Source organism: Salvelinus sp. IW2-2015, linkage group LG19 (assembly GCF_002910315.2).
Source record: "Salvelinus sp. IW2-2015 linkage group LG19, ASM291031v2, whole genome shotgun sequence".
NCBI classification, from domain to species: Eukaryota; Metazoa; Chordata; class Actinopteri; order Salmoniformes; family Salmonidae; genus Salvelinus; species Salvelinus sp. IW2-2015.
In genome coordinates, this window is record NC_036859.1 from 9,792,577 (window position 1) to 9,814,488 (window position 21,912).

At 44.4% G+C, this 21,912-nt stretch overlaps 1 protein-coding gene across 2 annotated transcripts; it reads left to right on the top strand.

The window, feature by feature from the left end:
- The first annotated feature begins 880 nt into the window (after window positions 1-880).
- LOC111979289 (apoptotic chromatin condensation inducer in the nucleus) lies at window positions 881-21,108 on the top strand. Of its 2 annotated transcripts, XM_024009727.2 has the most exons (13): window positions 881-1,845; window positions 3,499-3,648; window positions 3,776-3,861; window positions 15,005-15,062; window positions 17,457-17,502; window positions 17,646-17,788; window positions 17,951-18,091; window positions 18,329-18,515; window positions 18,660-18,913; window positions 19,138-19,245; window positions 19,356-19,650; window positions 19,735-19,835; window positions 19,993-21,108. In XM_024009727.2, the coding sequence occupies exons 1-13, from the start codon at window positions 952-954 to the stop codon at window positions 20,311-20,313; spliced, it is 2,784 nt and encodes a 927-aa protein (XP_023865495.1). In that variant the 5' UTR covers window positions 881-951; the 3' UTR covers window positions 20,314-21,108. The 2 variants fall into 2 exon arrangements, with proteins under 2 accessions (XP_023865495.1, XP_023865497.1); XM_024009729.2 differs by lacking the exons at window positions 881-1,845; window positions 3,499-3,648; window positions 3,776-3,861 and adding an exon at window positions 9,855-10,005.
- Window positions 21,109-21,912: the final 804 nt, after the last annotated feature.

Genomic DNA, 21,912 nt, shown 5'->3' on the forward strand with positions numbered 1-21,912 from the left:
GAGAGGCAGAAAGCGCTGAGCTAGAGAGGCAGAAAGCGCTGGAGCTAGAGAGCAGAAAGCGCTGGAGCTAGAGAGGCAGAAAGCGCTGGAGCTAGAGAGGCAGAAAGCGCTGGAGCTAGAGAGGCAGAAAGCGCTAGGGGGGGAGGGGGGCTGGAGCTAGAGAGGCAGAAAGCGCTGGAGCTGAGAGGAGACCGCGCTGGAGCTAGAGAGGCAGCCGCGCTGGAGCTAGAAGGCAGGCCGCGCTGGAGCTAGAGAGGCAGGCCGCGCTGGAGCTAGAGAGGAGGCCCGCGCTGGAGCTAGAGAGGCAGGCCGCGCTGGAGCGTAGAGGCAGGCCGCGCTGGAGCTAGAGAGGCAGGCCGCCGCGCTGGGAGCTAGAGAGGCAGGCCGCGCTGGAGCTAGAGAGGCAGGCCGCGCTGGAGCTAGAGAGGCAGGCCGCGCTGGAGCTAGAGAGGCAAGGCCGCGCTGGAGCTAGAGAGGCAGGCCGCGCTGGAGCTAGAGGGCAGGCCGCGCTGGAGCTAGAGAGCAGGCCGCGCTGGAGCTAGAGAGGCCAGGCCCGCGCTGGAGCTAGAGAGGCAGGCCGCGCTGGAGCTAGAGAGCAGGCCGCGGCTGGAGCGGGAAAGGAAGAGGCAGAAGCGCTGGAGCTAGAGAGGCAGGCCGCGCTGGAGGCGGGAACAGGAGAGGCAGAAGGCGCTGGAGCTGAGAGGCAGAAAGCTTTAGAGCGGGAACTGGAGAGAGGGAGAAAGATAGGGAGGAAAGGCAAGGGCTTTGCACAAGAAATAATTGAAAGGGAGAAAGCCCTTGAGAAAGAAAGAGCTATGGAGAAAGAAGAGTGGAGAGGGAAAAAAGCTTTGGAACGTGAGAGAGAGGAGAAGGAAGGGCTTTAGAACAGAAGGCCCTGCAGAGAGAAAAAGAGAGAGGAAGAGTGTTTTGGAACAAGATAAGGAAAGGGCTATGGTGGCTGAGAGGGAGAGTCATCTTCCTCCATGGAAACGTGGTCGTGAGATTGGTCTTACCCCCCTGCCCACTCCTCCCCTCTCCACAGGAGCAGGTAGAATGGCGGCAACAGAGGAGGGTGGGGAGCCCCACGTGCCATCCCTACCCCAAACAGCATCGAGAGACAACCAGCCAGCTGAATCTGGTACGCCCCTGTCACCAACTATAGCAACGCCTCTGTCACCCCAGTCCTCCTTCAAGAAGTTCCGTTTCTTGAGAGACCCCCCAGTTCTGTCCCCATCTTGCTCTGCATCCCTGGTCATCAAGAGGCCCCCCCGTACATTCTCTGACAGCCCCCATCCTCAGGCCTCAGCTTTCCAGTCCCCAAGAAAACCTGGGGAACAAGAGCAGGAAAGTACTCTGCAGGGGCCCAAGCTTTCTGCTGGACAGGCAGCATCACAGATGCCTGCAAGACAGGGGTTCCTTGTTTCTGGACCAACTGCAGCAGACACGTCAGACACGACCAGGCCAGAGACCCCAGTGATTGCCACACCAGGAAAGAGTCCTGAAGAAGAAAAGGCTAAGGCGCTTGTGTCAGAGGAGCATGTCCTAGCAGATAAGGAGACAAACAAACAGGAAGTGGGAGAGATAGCCAGAGGCACTAAAGGGGTGGATGCAGGAAACGTCCCCTCGGGTCCAGCAGGATCTGTGGTACCTCCCTCACCCCCACCGGAAGAGGGCAATGTAGACCGGGGAAGGGAGAGAAGTCAAAAGAAACAAGAGAAGCGGGGAAGACGAGCGTCCTCATCTAGTGACTCCTCAGATTCTGACTCTGGGTCATCCTCCTCACGTTCGTCTGGTTCATCTTCGTCCTCCCAGGGCAAAACCCGCACCACTCCCAGTGGTAGAAAGGTGAGTGGTCTATAGGTGTTCTTTCACTCAGTCAGTGGAATAACAATGATCAAACCCAAACAGCAATATGGGAAAGTAATGTTCATTAACAATGTAGTACTTTGATTTTCTTTTTAGGTTTCTCTTTTGGTTGTTTTAGTTTTTTATTCTGTCAGGGCCTAGGTTTGACAGGACCACCCAAGCAGTGACAATCAATGGTACATTGGAGATCAGAAGACGTTATTTCATTCATGTTTCAAGGGAACCTTGTCCAAATGATCAAATCAAAATGTTCAAGATGTTTACCAGAACGGTTTCTGATTTATGAAGAACATGTTTTTCTGTAGTTGTGAAAGATGGAGGAAAGGGGATATTTCAGTGTGAATATACAGTACCAGTCAAAGGTTTGGGTACACCTACTCAAGAGTTTTCCCTTATTTTTCCTATTTTCTACATTGTGAAATAATACTGAAGACATCAAAACTATGAAATAACACATATGCAATCATGTAGTTTTGCACACTTTTTTGGGACAAATTTCCACCGGTCTAATGTCCATTGCTTGTGTTATTTGGCCCAACCAAGTCTCTTCTTCTTATTGGTGTCCTTTAGTAGTGGTTGCTTTGCAGAAATTCGACCATGAAGGCCTGATTCACACAGTCTCCTCTGAACAGTTGATGTGCTTTTTACTTGAAGCATTTATTTTGGCTGCAATTTCCGAGGTGCAGTTAATTGTTGATTTCTGAGGCTGTTAACTCTAATGAACTTATCTTCTGCAGCTGAGGTAACTCTGGGTCTTCCTTTCCTGTGGCGGTCCTTATGAGAGCCAGTTTCATCATAGTGCCCGGGGGTTTTTGCGACTGCACTTGAAGAAACTTTCAAAGTTCTTGAAATGTTCCGCATTGACTGATCTTAAAGTAATGATGGACTTTCGTTTCTCTTTGCATATTTTAACTGTTCTTGCCATAATATGGACTTGGTCTTATACCAAAWATGGCTATCTTCTATATACCCCCCTACCTGGTCACATCACAACTGATTGGCTCCAACACATTAAAGAAGAAAGAAATTCCACAAATTAACTTTTAACAAGGCACACCTGTTAATTGAAATGCATTCCAGGTGACTACCTCATGAAGCTGGTTGAGAGAATGCCAAGATTGTGCAAAGCTGTCATCAAGGCAAAGGCTGGCTACTTTGAAAAATCTCAAATATTTAAGTTTAACACTTTTTTTKKGKKGGGGTTACTACATGATGTCTTCAGTATTATTCTACAATGTAGAAAATAGTTAATATCAAGAAAAACCCTTGAATGAGTAGGTGGGTCCAAACTTTTGACTGGTACTGTATGTTGTCATAAAGTACATGGTATACCCCTAGGTGGGCTCTTGCTGGAATCTCTTTAGGTCTACTTATATATCACACAATTGTGGTGATAAAATTAAGTGATTATTAAGTCTGTTGTCATGTAATGTCTTTTTTACTTAATAGCCTAGTAGACAAGCAGAGACAACTTAAGGAGACAATGATGCCAAAACACAAACTCACATAATGTTTATTGTAACCATATGTTGGTTAAATAAGGGATGTATGCTTTGAACTGTGACTCGACCTGCTCAAATGTATGATATTTTGCCCAATACACAGTTCATTGACCTGTTCTCTATCCTTTAGCATGAGAAACCTCAGACAAGAACCATATCCCAGGATAAGGAGACAGTTAGTCAACTTGAGGAGTCAAAGGAGTTCCCAAAAGCCCCCCAGCGCAAAAATCGAGTATCTGGGGAGAAGGACATGACTATCGATGGAGCCAGACACGGCAAGGTCAGCTGAGATTTAAATTGTAGTCTCTTTATTCTTTACAAATCTCTACATTTCTTTATTCTTTCCCCTTGTTTTTACAAAATTGTTCTTCCCCTCTCTAACACTACCCCCCTTTTATGACCATCAGAAACCGTTCGTTGGAATACCTGCTGGACAAGTCAATGAGCAGAAGAAGGACAGCGAGGGAGAGGAGGAAATGACAGACACTACAAGGTCTGTTTACAAAATTGCTGCAAAAGACACACACACACACACATATACTGAACAAAAATATAAACGCAACAATTTCAACGATTTTACTGAGTTACAGTTCTTATAGACATCAGTCAATTGAAGTAAATTCATTAGTCCATAATCTATGGATTTCACACGACTGGGCAGAGGTGCAGCCATTGGTGAGGTGCCAACCCACCCACTGGTGAAGCAGGCCCAGCCAATCAGAATGAGTTTTTCCCCACAAAAGGGCTTTATTACAGACTGAAAAACTCCTCAGTTTCATCAGCTGTCCGGGTGGCTGGTTTCAGACGATTCCGCAGGTGAAGAAGTCGGATGTGGACGTCCTGGGCTGGCATGGTTACACGTGGTCTGCGGTTGTGAGGCCGGTTGGGCGTACTGCCAATTTCTCTTATGGTAGAGAAATGAACATTACATTCTCTGCCAAAAGCTCTGGTGGACAGTCCTGCAGTCAGCATGCCAGTTGCACGCTCCCTCAAAACTTGAGACATCTGTGGCGTTGTGTGACAAAGCTACACATTTTAGTGGCCTTTTATTGTCCCCAGCACCAGGTGCACCTGTGTAATGATCATGCTGTTTAATCAGCTTCCTGATATGCTACACCTGTCAGGTGGATGGATTATCTTGGCAAAGGAGAAATGCTCACTAACAGGGAGGTAAACAAATTTGTGCACAACATTTTAGAGAAATTATATTTTTGTGCTTTTGGAAAATGTCTGGGAACTTTTATTTCAGCTCATGAAACATGGGACCAACACTTTACATGTTGCGTTTATATATCAACATCCCTTTTTCAGGACCCTGTCTTTCAAAGCTAATTTGTAAAAATCCAATTAACTTCACAGATCTTCATTGTAAAGGGTTTAAACATTGTTTCCCATGCTTGTTCATTGAACCTTAAACAATGAACATGCACCTGTGGAACGGTCGTTAAGACACTAACAGCTTACAGACGGTAGGCAATTAAGGTCACAGTTATGAAAACTTAGAACACTAAAGAGGCCTTTCTACTGACTCTGAAAAACACCAAAAGAAAGATGCCCAGGGTCCCTGCTCATCTGCGTGAATGTGCCTTAGGCATGCTGCAAGGAGGTATGAGGACTGCGGATGTGGCCAGGACAATAAATTACAATGTCCGTACTGTGAGACGCCTAAGACAGCGCTACGGGAGACAGGACGAACAGCTGATAGTCCTCGCAGTGGCAGACCACGTGTAACAACACCTGCACAGGATCGGTACATCCGAACATCACACCTGCTGGACAGGTACAGGATGGCAACAACAACTGCCCGAGTTACACCAGGAACGCACARTCCCTCCATCAGTGCTCAGACTGTCCGCAATAGGCTGAGAGAGGCTGGACTGAGGGCTTGTAGGCCTGTTGTAAGGCAGGTCCTCACCAGACATCCCCGGCAACAATGTCGCCAATGGACACAAACCCACCGTCGCTGGACCAGACAGGACTGGCAAAAAGTGCTCTTCATTGACGAGTCGTAGTTTGTCTCACCAGGGGTGATGGTCGGATTCACGTTTATCGCCGAAGGAATGAGCATTACACCGAGGCCTGGATCGATTTGGAGGTGGAGGGTCCGTCATGGTCTGAGGCGGTGTGTCACAGCGTCATCGGACTGAGCTTGTTGTCATTGCAGGCAATCTCAACGCTGTGCATTACAGGGAAGACATCCTCCTCCCTCATGTGGTACCCTTCCTGCAGGCTCATCCTGACATGACCCTCCAGCATGACAATGCCACCACGCACAAAACGAGCAGTATGGCTGATTTCCTGCAAGACAGGAATGTCAGTGTTCTGCCATGGCCGGCGAAGAGCCCGGATCTCAATCCCTTTGAGCACGTCTGGGACTTGTTGGATCGGAGGGTGAGGGCTAGAATTTCGTGTTTTGAATCCAAAATAGGTCACCTACGTGATTTGTGTAAATTCGATGAGGAAAGTTTGGGGGGGGGGGCTTTGGATCACTGCTGGCTGTAAGCGAATGAGTGATGCGCGTTTAGAGCAATACTTGCTGTATCCAAGGCTCAGCCAATCATTCACATAAAAGCAGAAGGCAGCACGCAACTGAAGAGACAACCAATTTGCTAGTTACAGCACCAGCGCGCACTCTGGAAAGACAGAGGAGAGTGGAAAGGCAGTTTGCCAGTTGTAGCCGCGCGTCCCCTGAACGATAACGAAGAGGTAGGTGAGAAGCCTGCCCACAGAGACGGGGGTTATAAGGTGATGAAGCGTACTTCATGAACTGTAACCGAAAAACAACTGGCATTTGGAAAGCTTGAGGTGAGGGAGAAAGTGTGGTGGAACAAGTATTGTTGGCATTGTTAAGTATCTTGCTAGCTGGATCGAATTCTCCGTTAGCTAGCCAGAGAAATGTTGAGCAACATTAGCCAACTTAACTGATAAAATAATTGAGTTCMTGGTGTGAAAATTCACTGGCTAATAAAGTCAGACAGCTAACGTTACAATATCAGATGAGCTAACGTTAGTAACCTAACCAATTYGCTATAGTATTAACTGCAATACGACTCCATGCTGTTCCTCAAGTTATGACTCTGGCAATCTGTGAAATGTTTACTAGCTAACGAACTAACTACTATCTCTGAACTAATGTTTTCCCTCTACAGTATGTRGTTAATTTTCAGAATGAGAGAATTAGGCGAAAATGAGGCGTTGCTTGTTAAACAAGTGGATTCAGGGATCAAATGTAGCTGGAGCTGGGCCTGGCTTAAGCTGGATGCTACTATAGAGGTGAAAGGAACACCACACACTTTCTCTCTTTTTCAATACAGTGGATTAAAAGGGGTATTCCAGGTGTACTGAAAGAGATCAAATATGCCAACAAAGGGTATCACATTGTAGAACAGATGTTCACAGGCAGAAAGTGTAATAATGTGCAGTGTAGCCCAAAGATATTGCTTTTGTTGTGTTGAACTTGACAGTAATAGGTGTGAGTGAGGGTGGATTATTACATTTTTTTAACTCAGTGAATATTATTTTTACACACATGTAACCTTGTGCATTTGATTGATGTCCACTATAGTGGCCACTATAATAGAGCAAAAATAGAATGCCTGTTTGTTTCATTCTACTTCAAGATGTTTTTTTCCCAAGTGCGATATTTAGATGTGTGTGGTCACAAGCGTTCTATTATAAAGGCTGTCATGGCTAATTGCAATGTTAGTGTATTGTTTTTTTCCCCCAAGACGTGGGTGTCATTTGCTGTAAAGTCTTGGCAACAAATACCATTGGATTGCTTTCTCTMTTTTTTTTGCTGTGAGTTAGGTTCAAATTAACCACTTTTTATTTTACACACAGACACTGATAATGTAGATCATATTTTTGTCCCCATAGCAGGGATTTCTTTTACATGTTTCAGTGCAAAAAAAGTGTGACCTTTTTGGGCCCTCACCAGTTTGCATCCCTGCATTCAGAGACTCCTGACGTTGTCATTTTTGCCCTTGTGGATCAACGTAAAAGTTTTCTGCTCTTTCCCAAAAGCATTTGACGATTGGCGTGTAGGCTATTTGGCTTGTGTAGAGTCATAGCCCAAAAGCTTAGTCGTACACACTAATGCCAGTGCGTAAGCCCTAAGTTATGGATTTCTTTAAGATATTGAATTCTCTTTATTCAACCTGCCCGCCACCCACCCGCCCTACATCCACACAGTATTTTATTACCCTAAACCCGCCCGCCCCACGGGGGACTGCGAGTTATGAGTCAACCCGCACATCACTAGTGTATTAAAATAGTCAAACGTTTGGAATTTGGTCCCATGTTCCTTGACTAGGTCAAGTTTGTTTTGATTGTGTTTCAGATTATATTGTTCCCAATAGGAACTGAATAGTGAGTGATGTATTGTCATTTTAGTCACTTTTATTGTACGTAACAATATAACATGTTTCTGAATACTTCTGTATTAATGTGTATGCTACCATGATTATAGATAATCATGAATGAATCGTGAATAATGATGAGTAGGAAGGCGTACAGAGGCACAAATTATACCCCCCCAAAATGCTATACTCCCCTGTTATTGGTAATGATGAGAGATTATCAKGTTTTGTTGTAGTCTGTAACCTTCCCAATCATCATCATCATTCATTGGTTTTCTTAATCATGGAATTATCAGGAGGAATTTAGAAGTATTCAGAAATGTCTCATCTACTCAAATCATTCACCATTCAGTTCCTATTGGAAAAACATAACCAAAACAAACTGCAAATGCATCCAATGAGTTTGATGTCACAAGCTTGATGTAGTCATTGTGTGCTAGGAATATGGAACCAAATACTAAATCTTTGACTTTTTTAATATACTATAAATGAATTGCTTAATATTTCTTTAATTGGGTTACTAGATTTATTTTTTGCGGTAAAACAGATGTAGGAAAATCCCTAAAATAAAAGTTGACATTCTGTACTGTCGCCTCATAAAACATTTGATCTCAAATCCAAAATGCTGGCGTATGGAGCCAAATTATTATTTTATGCTTCACTGTCCAAATTCATGTGGAAGGGGAGTGCATTTGTGAATCCCAAACCAGCCCCTAGTCCCTACCAACTCGCTCAGAGGCCCTCAGTTGTTATGTGTTGCTGATGAAACTGAGGGTGACTTTAAGAGTGGCAAGGGGATCAAATAAACCCATCAACTTCGGGACACACTTGTAACTTAAATGTTTAACATGATTTACATCATTCAAATAATAAAACGAGCACGAAATTAAATTGAGAATTTCCCCTGTCGTTTTACAAGGTAATAACTTCAGTAACACTTAAACATTTAATTTGTGAGGTATTTCATGTTACATGTGTCAAGCATTGAAATCAGAAACAAACAAATACAGGTGGCTAATTAAGCACGCCTCCATTCTTTTCGGTGACATTGCGCAAAGTCAAAAATTAGGCTGTGCGTTATGCAGGGTTTGAAACTGTGAACACTTGCATTTGCGACCCTTTGACTTGACACTGCGACACCTATTTTTAGTTAGTCGCTAGGGTGCCAGTGAAAAAAATGTAGCTGGTCACATTCGTTTTGGTTAACAATTGGCTTTTTTAATCACGATTTATTCAAACAACAATGGGTATGCAAACCAAGTATTCAAAAAGTTTGTTTCGAAGTCTTGGTTTAATCTTTGCAATTCAGTAAACATGGACTGTTTGAATTAGCATTTCTCAAGGCTTTTCCAAAAAACCTTCCCAATTAAATGTTGACTGCAAAGAAGGCCAACCTGGCAGAATGATATCATACTGATTTGTATCAATTGCGGGGCGTTTGTTTTGCAAACTCTGCTATCACATGTAGCCTACATTGTACCGTCACAGTCCAGAAACACTAACTCTGCTATCACATGTAGCCTACATTGTACGGTACAAAAACACAGATAGCCAATCACAACGCTGTTAGCCAACACTCTTGCTAGGCGCAATTGAATTATAGGGCAACTACACCCTCCAATAATTTTGGGGGGTTGTTCCCAGACATCCAAAAGTAGTCTCCTGGTATGGTTTAAGCATTTTTGTGGACTTAGAACATTTTTATATTTGTAGATTTTCTGTAAAAATCGGGAACAGGGAAAAACTAAAGAAAACAGTATTTACTAAAATATAAAACTATGTATAGCCTTACAACTGTAGATTGAATGTTCAAATTTGCTAACAATAACACCCTTTAAGATTGTGCAAGACTTTTMTTTTTGCCCTCCAAACAATCAATGTAAACATTTTAATTGTTTTATTGTTGCTTAAGCCGCAAATTATAAAACGGCAAGAAAATAACAATAAACCGTTACACCATGCACTGCTTGACCCCCTTGTAAATGGTTGTCCTCAAGAATGCCAGGTTAATACAATTCCTGTCAGGCATTTAATCGACTGCCTGGAAGCCAATTTGCCTGGAAGCYTCATCCAGAGGAGATGAGGGTCCTTTTTTCCTCAGTCTCATTTTTCATTATATTCAATATRGCTGTGCTGCGTGTATGTTTTGGTTGTAACCGATAACAATGCACTGCTTTGGCCAACAGCAGAATGTATCGCAAAGCTTGTATCATTTAATCTGACCGAGATATTTGTCTACCAGGTTCGGTAAAAATGCTGTCCGAGGGGATTAAAAGCCGGTGAGCGTGAGGTAGGAAGAGAAAAGACTGGTCGTCGTGGCGCTGGGATTTTTATATCAACAGACCGTTTGCGGTGTTGCATTGTAGCGACGTTTCACGTCCATGTCTTTTTTAGAACGCATTGCAATTTTGTAGCGATAAATGTTGTGCTCTTACATTTTAATGACGCAGCAGAGTTGTCCGGGTGAAGTATTAGTGTGTGTGTGTGTGTGTGTATAATGTGGACGGGAGGTGTATGGGGGACATTCGGTCACCGCTCTCATTGTACTGTGCCGCTCCTTGACAGAATGAATCAACCAAGTGAAAAGGGATTGCACTTGAGTAGTATATTCCCGAAATACCCTGCTTTTCTTTTCCATTCATACAACAAAAAAGTGACCCCAGAATCTGTATGAATTGGAAATAGATAATGCACGAATGGCAATCACAAGCATACAGGTGTTGGCTATTTTGAAAGCCTACCACTCATTTCATATCAAATTCATTTTTTAACATGCTAATAATCATGATTACATTCTAATAGAATAAGTTCTGGGATTTGATTTAGCACAAAACATAGGTCTAATATTTTATCTTTGAGTTTTGTTGTCATGGAAATGAATGCTCAAAAAGCAAATGTGCAGATAAGGGATTCATGCCTTATTTTTGTCATATGTATAAGTTGCTGCTAATGTTACACCTCTATTCTCTTCTCTGCTACACCAATCTGTATGGATTACCCTGTTAGGCAGGCCCTTATGTATGAACAGGACACTATCATATTGCTTGTATATCCTATTCCAATAGGGCCCGATTCAGACATTTTACACGTTTTGATAATAAATGCCCACACCTGTAGAAATCCACTTTTTAGAGCTGCAAGACAATGGCCAGAGCTTACCCATGATGTTGCACAAAGGTTTTACGTCAATAAATCATAGTTTTAGTTAAAATATGATATATTTGGGCTTGAAGTGACATCCGAACTGCCTACTTTGTGCAAATGTGTGTGACTGTGGTGTCTTTTCCTATGATATGACATGAAAAAATGTCAGCCTACGTTTAGTTTCAGAGCTGGGTTTTATTTTAATGTTACCACTCACCAGCATGGCATTCTTTAGCAGAAACTGTTGCGAAGTTATTTTTGCGACTGCGATGAGGTAAACAGCCTTGTAGCCACTTGGCTGCCTGAGCAATGGAGCAAATTAAACATTACACCAATCAAAGCAGTGGAGCTTTAGCGGTCAAAACCATTCGTCTTGGGATGCCGGGGAGAGCGTTTTTTTTTCTTAATGCGGTCATATTACGCAATTATAATATTTATAAAATGGTCAGATATACACTACATGGCTAAATGTATGTGGACACCCCATAAAATTAGTGTATTTGGTTATTTCAGCCACACACGTTTCTGACAGGTATATAATATCGAGCACACAGCTATGCAATCTCCATAGACTAACATTGGCTGTAGAATGGCCCGTACTGAAGAACTCAGTGACTGAATATTTTTCCAATGGCACTGTATAGGGGATGTTGTTCCCAGTGTGACTATTAAAACCTACCCATACCAAAAACCGTGGATAGATGGCAGCATTCGCGCAAACCTGAAAGCGCGAACCACCGCTTTTATCCATAGCAAGGTGACTGGAAATATGGTTGAATACAAACAGTGCATTTATGCCCTCCGTCAGGGAATCAAACAGGCAAAACGTCACTACAGAGACAAAGTTGAGTTGCAATTCAACGGCTTATGCACGAGACGTGTGTCGCAGGGACTCCAGACAATCACAAATTACAAAGCAAAACCAGCTACGTCGCCGATGTTTTGCTCCCAGACAAGCTTAACACCTTCACCCGCTTTGAGGATAACACAGTGCCACTGTTGTGGGCAGCTCCCCCGAGGACTGTGGGCTATCGTTCTCCTTGGCTGATGTGAGTAAGACATTTAAGCGAGTTGACCCTCGCAAGGCTTCTGGCCCAGACGGCCTCCCTAGCCGCGTCCTCGTAGTATGCGCAGACCAATGGGCTGGAGTGTTTACGGACATATTCAATCTCTCCCTATACCTTACTTCAAGATGTCCACCATTGTTCCTGTACCCAAGAAAGCAAAGGTAACTGATCTATAAATGACTATCGCGCCGTAGCACTCTCTTCTGTCATCATGATGTGCTTTGAGAGGCTAATTTAAGGATCATTTCACCTCCAACTTACCTGACACCCTAGACCCACTTCAATTTGCATATAGATCCACAGATGATGCAATCACCATCGCACTGCACACTGTGCTATCCCATCTGGACGAGGCATGCCTGTGGAAGAATGCTGTTCATTGACAATAGCTCAGCCTTCAACACCATAGTACCCTCCAAGCTCATCTTTAAGCTTGGGGCCCTGGGTCTTAACCCTGCCCTGTGCTGCTGGATCCAGGACTTCCTGACAGGCTGCTGGTCCTAGGTCATGAAGTTTGCAGACGACACAATAGTAATCCTGATTACCAACAATGACGAGACAGCCTACAGGGAGGAGGTGAGGGCCCTGGCGGAGTGGTGCCAGGAAAATAACCTCTTCCTCGGCATAAAAAAAAATGGAGATGATTGTGGACGTCAGGAGACAGCTAAGGGAGCACGTCCACATCGATGGGGCCGCAGTGGAGAAGGTGAAAAGCTTCCAAGTTTCTTGGCGTACACATCACTGACGATCTGAAATGGTCCACCCACACATTGTGGTGAGGAGGCTGAAGAAATTCAGCTTGGCCCATAAGACCCTCACAAACTTTACACTATTGAGAGCATCAGATATTCAGATACACCATTGAGAGCATCCTGTTGGACTGCGTAACCGCCTGCTACAGCAACTGCACCGCCTGCAACCGCAGGGCTCTCCAGAGGGTGGTGAGGTTTGCCCAACGCATTACCGGGTGCACACTGCTTGCCCTCCAGGACACTTACAACACCCGATGTCACAGGAAGGCCAAAAATATCAAGTAYATCAACCACCCGTGCCGTGGCCTGTTCACGTAGCTATCATCCAGAAGGCGAGGTCAGTACAGGTGCATCAATGCTGGGACCGAGAGACTAAAAAACAGCTTCTTTCTCAAGACCATCAGACTGTTAAATAGGCATCACTAGCCAGCCTCCACCCAGTACCCTGCCCTGAATGTAGTCACTATCACTAGCTGGCTACCACCCGGTTACTTGACCCTGTGACTTAGTGGCTGCTGCCCTATGTACATAGACATGGAATCACTGGTCACTTTATTAATGGAACCTAATAATGGAACACTGGTCACTTTAATAATGTTTTCATACTGTTTTACTCATTTCATTGTATATGCTGTGTTCTAGTCAATGCCATTCTATTCAACTATTGCTSTGTATACAGTACCAGTCAAAAGGGTTTTCTTTATTTGTACTATTTTCTACATTGTAGAATAATAGTGATGACATCAAACCTATGAAATAACATGTATATGAAATCATCAAAAAAGTSTTAAACAAAGCAAAGTATATTTGAGATTCTTCAAAATAGCCACCATTTGCCTTGATGACAGCTTTGTACACTTGGCATTCCCTCAACCAGCTTCATGAGGAATGCTTTTCCAACAGTCTTGAAGGAGTTCCCACACATGCTGAGCACTTGTTGGCTGCTTTTCCTTCACTCTGAGATCCAACTCATYCAAAACCATCTCAATTGGGTTGAGGTCGGGTGATTGTGGAGGCCAGGTCATCTGATGCAGCACTCCATCACTCTCCTTCATGGTCAAATAGCCCTTACACAGCCTGGAGGTGTGTTGGGTCATCATCCATTCACCTACTCTGCTTCTCACAAAGACACGGCGGTTGGAACCAAAAATCTCAAATTTGAATTTTCACCGGTCTAATGTCCATTGCTCATGCTTCTTGGCCCAAGCAAGTCTCTATTTSTTATTGGTGTCCTTTAGTAGTGGTTTCTTTGCAGCAATTTGACCATGAAGGCCTGATTCAGTCTCCTCTGAATAGTTGTTGTTGAGATGTCTTGCTTGAACTCTGAAGCATTTGTTTGGGCTGCAATCTGAGGTGCCGTTAACTCTAATGATYTTATCCTCTGCAGCAGAGGTTACTCTGGGTCTTCCTTTCCTGTGGTGGTCCTCATGAGAGTCAGTTTCATCATAGCGCTTGATGGTTTTTGCGACTGCACTTGAAGAAACTTTGAAAGTTCTTGACATTTTCTGTATTGACTGACCATGTCTCAAAGTAATGATGGACGGTCGTTTCTCTCTGCTTATTTGAGCTGTTCTTGCCATAATATGGACTTGGTCTTTTACCAAATAGGGCTATCTTCTGTATACCACCCCTACCGTCACAGCACAACTGATTTGCTCAAAAGCATAAAGAAGGAAAGACATTCCACAAATGAAATTTTAACAAGGCACACCTGTTAATTGAAATGCATTCCAGGTGACTATCATGACGCTGGTTGAGAGAATGTCAAGAGTGTGTAAAGCTGTCAAGGCAAAGGGTGGCTGTTTGAAGAATCTCAAATATATGATGATTTGGTAAACATTTTTTTTGGTTACTACATGATTCTGTATGTGTTATTTCATAGTATTGATGTCTTCACTGTTATTCTAATAATGTAGAAAATAGTACAAATAAAGAAACCCTTGAATGAGCAGGTGTGTCCAAACTTTTGACTGGTACTGTAAGTCGAGGTCAGGATACGTCTTATCTGTAGACACCTCTATTTCTTTGATCTCCACCCCAAACTTGTATCTTGTTGTTACCTGCTTTTCCTCATGCTTAAGTTCAAGGTCAACATGCTAGAGAGAAGTCCATAAACAGGGAATAAAGTTACATTTACGGCCGCATGTAACTAGGGTCTGAAATCCCTCTTTGTTGCATATTTTTGGACCCCATTGTTCTGAATACCTTTTTGCAACTAACCGGAACCACACTTTACCCCCTCTTTATCCTCCTGTCTCTTCATCCTTCTATCTCTCCATCACTCCTCTTCTTTATTTCTTTCATTGTCTCCATAGGGAGGTGAAGGAGGCTGCCATGGCTGAGCCTGAGCGGGCTCCTGAGAGCAGTGAGGAGGTAAGGCCACGGAGGAACACTGGGACATCCTCGCTGTACCATGGCTCTCTAAAGAGGGCTGTGCTCCGGGCTTGGACTGTCACTGGCCAACCTGTGAGGAGACCTCCCTCCAGTTGTCAGCCATCAAACCTAACCACYTTAGTTAGGAATTAGAAATTGGGTATTTGTTTTTGGTCATAGTTTTTAGGTTGTGATATTGGGCACATCTGTGCTCCATCTTCTCCCGTTAAATGATGTCTCTTGTTTCAATTTTGCTTTATACCCCATATCATTGTAGACATTTAAGTGCTTTTAGGTCCTGAAAATGTGATAGTGATAAGAAATAAGAAGCACATTTCAAACATTTCTAAGTAAAAAGTAACAATCTGTTATTTGTAATATTTACTTACTGGTTTGGTTAACCTGACCCTTTTTTAAAAGAGGTTTGATGAGCTAGTAAAAAAMCAATTGTAGCTGTGTTTTTGACCCTTTGCTGATGTTGTCTCAGACAGAAGCAGCAGGGGAGATGCTCTTACTGTGGCTGATGTTTAAAACCCCATTGATTGCTTTGTTATAAAGGTGCTCATGCCTCTTCCATTGCCCCTAATGGTACCTGCATACTACTTCTGCCACTACTACTGCTGCACCTGTTCCAATGTCCCCAAGAGCCCTGGGTATCCCACACATAGGCCCCTGATTCTGCACTGCAGTGGGACAACTGTGGCAACAAAGGCCATGTTGCCACGGAGATGGCACTTGATTGGACTAATGGGCTGAGGGTTTAGGATGACTGATCTCGTCTCTAACGCCAGCGACTGGCTCAACTGGCTCATACACCACCTGTATGGCCACATACAACCTCACTTCACAATGGGTCTGAGGGGAGATGAGGCCGACACTCAATAAGACTGTTTCAAATCCTTCGATGACATGCCTGTGGATGGCTTCCAACGGGGTTGCTGCAGTACATTTTTCTTCTCACCACCTACAGATGAATGTGCTGCTCAATGGACTTGCGTAGACCGTTTTAACTGATCAATCTTTTTTTCTGGACTAAATGGTTTCTCTGAGAAAGGACATTTTGGGTGTTCTCCACCTATTCAGAATGAGATCCAAATAAACCTTATGAGTCATGAGGACATCTTGGGTCTTCTCTTCGTGGCTGTTTTTCAAAGTCATGATCTYGGACATTTGATAACTTTCTCAATGGTCTTCAGCATTTCTTTGGACTCACTACCAAACATCTGATTGTTGGCTGGAAAAGGTACTTGCCAATTGGGTCCCTTTTTTTGCTACTACTTAGCACCCAACAGACTGTCTGCTGAACTATGCCCCTGCTAGTTTTTGGAGTTACTCTTGTTCAACATTGACTATCCCATCTCCATTAAACCTCAGCCGGGCAGTATCCCAACAAAAGCATGACAAAGATCTGAAAGACTGATGCTTAAGCGCTAAGGACTTGACCCCAAAATGTTTCCAAAAGCCACTCAAGTCCCACCCCCACTGATCTACAGAGCCCATCCTGCCAACCAGCTGTCAGATTTCCACCCAAACTTCACAACCACCTTTGATTGGACCCTTGTTGCCTAGATACAGTACATGCAGTCGAGATTGGGCCATATCCAACCCAGTAAGGATCAGGTGTCAGTGGTACCAGGGAATAAGTAGTAATTTTCTCAATGTTATTTTCTACAAAGAAATACACAATATTTAGAAAATGTATAGTTTCAGTCGACTCCCTCCTTTTAGCCTAAAATGGGGGAATTGACTCTGACATAGATGTCAAATGATTTAATTTACATATTTATGCCTACTGACATTTTTGAATGAAAGTTGTTGTAAACCACCCAATATTATAGTCTTGCTTTATGGCCCAGTAATCCTGGCAGCCACATAGTTTACCAGCTACACCATTAAGATGTGCTGTTATGAAAGTGAAATGAAATGTGAGCTATTTAATTCTAAGGAATTTAAACTGCAGTATTACCATCAGGCTACTATCTGTCTTTCTGTATGTGTGATAGAGACTGTGGCTCCATCCCTGAACATCTTTCTACACCAAACAAACTGACATTTGGGCCCCCAGTCATTAATATTACAACATATCTTAAAGCCATGCACACTGTTTTGAGACCAAGCGAAGATGTTATCCACTGTCTGCTCACGGCAGTGTGCTATTGAGAGCCTTATATTGAGATTCAATATTACTGGTGCTATTCATTGTTTGACTAATATGTTGAGATGGAAAGTGACCTAGACTGGAGTAGCAGTCTCTCTCACCTAGTTTCTCTTCCCTTGTTCACCCACACTTTCTCTCTTGTCCTGTCATCCCTTCAGTCTGTTTATGCACCTCTCCATCTCTGCCTCTCACCTTTCCCCTGTACTTTGGGGTGTGTTTATTTATTTTTGTTTCAGAGTCTGACACCAAAGGCATTCACAGCCCGTAGGATCTCCCTTAGCAGTGAGTATACTTTGTTTTCTTCGGCTCAGTCGGTAGATGTCGTTTTTAGTTGAGTTGGCCTGTGCGTGTGGGTGAGAGACAATTATAGATGAGGTGCTTGCGTTCGCGTTTGGCCAGTAGTGCAATCATCCTTTGTATTCCAGGCAGCAAGGCCTCTCCAGGTGTCGTCAGTGCAGAGGGCGAGGCAGAGTCTGGGGCCGGGCCCGGGAGGAAGAGGAGGTGGGGTTCCAGCACTGCGGTCACAGCCAGGAAACTATCCATCAGCATCACCACAGACTCTCTGAAGGTACAGTATCATCATCACTACACTGCAATATATACTGTTGTACATATTACAAACCATCTATCCAAACACAGCATGATAATGAATACTGACAAACTTTTTACTATCTGTTGAGTCTTGAAGCTTCTCACCTCCCATCTGTAATATATTGATTGCGCTGTCCAGTCTCTGATCCCAGACATCAGGCTGAGTCCAGGACAGGAGGCGGTGGTGGATCTGCACCCAGAGGAAACTCACCTCTCTGGGGGAGAGGAGGACAGGGAGCAGGGCGAGCAAGACTTCAAGATCAGACGCACTGTCACACAGGTCAGGGTTCTACTTCGCCTGTTCTGTGGACTGTATATTTCTTGATTCAAGAAGTAATAATGTATTACTGGAAATTGTTTTTGCGGCAGTCATTTATAAAGGTGCGTTAAAGTAAGATTTACTATAACGGCTAACATTCATAATTGACCCAAACGTATTACATTGTGAATGTCTTATGAATGGCACATCTGTGTGCCGCCTCCTCTACCCCACCCACTTCCAATGTGCTGTATGTAGGTGGTCCTGTCCGAGACCCAGGAGAATGGACCGAAGGAGTCCAAGAGGAGTGAAAACATAGAAGACAGAGAGGATGGAGTGGAGGTTAAAAGCGACAGAGAGGAGAAGATGGACGACTCATTCCAGAGAGACTCCATAGAGACACGATCCCCCTCTCCCCCCATCCATGACATGGAGATGAACACAGGTGATAGATGGATCCAAATTTAAAGATCAACTTAATTATCTTATCAGATTTCTCAAAACCTCTGATAACCCTGGGCTAGATTCTAGCCTTTTGATATGTTGTGAGTTATCAGGTTGATGTATCTCTCTGGTCTCATCTGTTCAGTGACCCCAAGTGACACCCTGATCCGTCGCTCCATCAGCCAGCAGAAGTCTGGCGTGTCCATCACCATAGACGACCCTGTCCGCACGGCCAAGCAGCCCTCTCCTCCACGAGGCAAAGTGTCCAACATCGTCCACCTGTCCAACCTGGTTCGGCCGTTCACCCTGGGTCAGCTGAAGGAGCTGCTCAGCAGGACTGGCACCGTGCAGGAGGACGGCTTCTGGATCGACAAGATCAAATCTCACTGCTACGTCACCGTACGTCTCTGTCTGCGTCTCAACTGACATCCTATTCCCCATATAGTGCACTACTTTTAACCAGCCATAGGAGGCTCTGGTCAAAGCTGGTGCACTTGACTATAGGGTGTCAATTTAGATGCAGCTCAGAACTCCTCCTACATCTTCCTATTTTCTGTGTCTTATCTAAGGCAAGCCTCAATGTTCCTAATGGATGTCCGTTCTTGCTCTCCCTTTTCTTTCAGTACTCCAGTGCAGAGGAGGCAGTGGCCACTCGTGCAGCACTACATGGGGTGAAATGGCCTCAGAGCAACCCCAAGTTCCTCAGTGTGGACTTCAGTCAGCAAGAGGAGGTGAGACTAACTTGTCCCTTGTAGTTCTGCCCTACGTGATGATGCATATCATTTCCCAGTGCTTATGATGTTCCTTATGGTAACCTTCCCCCTCGTGTGTGTGTTTGTAGCTTGACTTCCACAGAGGCTTGCCACCCCCTGGGGGGGCTGGCGAGGAGGAGCGGGGGGCTTCGTCGGTGCCTGGCCGAGGTCGGGGGGCGGCCCTGCCCCCTCTCCTGCCCGAGCGTGACCAGTGGGCGGAGCGAGAGCGTGAAATGGAGCGCAGGGAGAGGACCCGGGCGGAGAGGGAGTGGGACAGGGACAAGGTCCGGGACTTTGGTCCCGGAAAACCTGGAGAGGAGGCGGGCCCCAGACGATCGCGCTCCAGAGAGAGGAAGCGCAAGGAGAGGAAGACGGACAAGAAAGGTGAAGAGTGGTGATGGTGGTTTAGAGCTGTGCCCTGTCGGGTCAACTGTACGTTTACGCTTTCTGTTTGTGTTGTGTCTCCAGAGAAAGCTGCAGAGGAAGCCCCTGCCAAACTGCTGGATGACCTGTTCAATAAAACCAAAGCAGCCCCTTGTATATACTGGCTCCCCCTCACAGAAGAGCAGGTCAGATATATACACAAAACTCAACTATCTGAAAAATATTTCTTATTGATGATATGGGGTCCACATATCCTTCCTTACATTTTGTTGAAAGTGTTGATTTTAAATTGTTCACAATCCACTCTTAACATCCTCCCATGTTCTGTCTCTTTATGGTCAGTTTACACAGAGGGAAGTAGCTCGACAAGAGAGGAGGAAGGAGCGAGAGAAGAGGAGGAAGGAGCAGCAAGAGGAGGAGGAGAAGAAAAGGGAGGAAGAGCGCAAAGATAAAATAAAAGCAGGGAGTAGCGCATCGGGCGAAAGAGGCGAGGGGGACAGAGACAGAGAGCGAGACAGGGAGAGGGGCAAAGACAGGGACCGAGACAGAGAGGGTGACAAACGCAGAGAAAGTAGCCACCGCAGACCAGGGGGCAACAGTGCAGGGGTGGGCAGACGCTCTCGCAGCCGCAGTGATCCTCCACCTCGTGACAGACGACGCTAGAGGGAATCGGTGGCTGGAACTGTCTTAAAATAACCCCCCATTCCCCATCACTACATGTACTTTGTTAGAACAAAGACCCTACAGAGGACCACAACACACACTGCACACATACGCAGCGGATATATATATACACACACACACACACACACACACACACACACACACACACACACACACACAGGGACCATGGTTTGAGCAGTGTTTCCCCCAGACTGCAGTCTGTCTTGCTTCAGTCTGAAAGTTTAGATTTTATATGTGTTCATTTTGCCTAAATATATTCTTATTAGTTTTTAAAATATTCTTGGCAGATTGGCAACCAACCCTTTTCCCCTTACTTCCCTCCCATGCATATCTGAAGAGTAAGTGCTCTATGTAGAGTTCTATGCATACACACACAGCGGTTTGTCTCCTTACCCTGTGTTGTGTATTCCACAACTGGTTTCTGTGGGGTGCTTTGTCATGGCTGCGTGCTGTCCCAGTCAGTCTGCCGTCCTCCACTTTGATGGAGGACTGACGGTGTTGCGCAAAGTTCTGTCTTTGTATAGTTTGAAAGATGAGACTATATTCTCTGCAAGAGGTTATAATCTTCTATACGCTTCTTTCTGTCCATCCTTTGCCTCTCCCCCCCCCGGTCAACGCAGACTGGTAAAGGGGTGCGTATTAAAACTCCACACAAGCGGATTTAATATTGTTTTTAATCATTATTAAAGATTACTTTATTGTTTTTTTTTGGTTTTTGGTTTACCCCTGTAAGTGGTGAATGTACAAATAAATAAAAAAAATACGTTTGAAAAACCTTTTGCACTTGTTTTCTGCAAGAGTACTTCTATCAGTAGGAGAACTTTTAGATTATCGTTGTAACAAAACAAAAACTGAGTTAAATGGAATGGATTTTTTTCCAGTAATATTGGAGATCCACAAGGTGTCAGTGATGCACAGAAGGGCTAAATCATTTTACAAATTGAATCAAATCAAATTGTATTGGTCACATGGTTAGCAGATGTTAATGCGAGTSTAGTGAAATGCTTGTGCTTCTAGTTCCGACAGTGCAGTTGGAAGTTTACATACACTTAGGTTGAAGTCATTAAAACTTGATTTTCAACCACTCCACACATTTCTTGTTAACAAACTAGTTTGGCAAGTCGGTTAGGACATCTACTTTGTGCATGACACAAGTAMATTTTCCAACAATTGTTAACAGACAAATTATTTCATTTACACTGCTCAAAAAAATAAAGGGAACACTAAAATAACACATCCTAGATCTGAATGAATGAACAATTCTTATTAAATACTTTTTTCTTTACATAGTTGAATGTGCTGACAACAAAATCACACAAAAATGATCAATGGAAATCAAATTTATCAACCCATGGAGGTCTGGATTTGGAGTCGGCACTCAAATTAAAGTGGAAAACCACACTACAGGCTGATCCAACTTTGATGTAATGTCCTAAAACAAGTCAAAATGAGGCTCAGTAGTGTGTGTGGCCTCCACGTGCCTGTATGACCTCCCTACAACGCCTGGGCATGCTCCTGATGAGGTGGCGGATGGTCTCCTGAGGGATCTCCTCCCAGACCTGGACTAAAGCATCCGCC

Bases quoted from the DNA above. Each gene is read 5' to 3' on its own strand.
- LOC111979289 (XM_024009727.2), top strand. From the start codon at position 952: ATGGTGGCTGAGAGGGAGAGTCATCTTCCTCCATGGAAACGTGGTCGT. The intron at 3,862-15,004 runs GTCTGTTTACAA...TTGTCTCCATAG, and splicing joins GAAATGACAGACACTACAAG to GGAGGTGAAGGAGGCTGCCA. The intron at 18,092-18,328 runs GTCAGGGTTCTA...TGCTGTATGTAG, and splicing joins TCAGACGCACTGTCACACAG to GTGGTCCTGTCCGAGACCCA.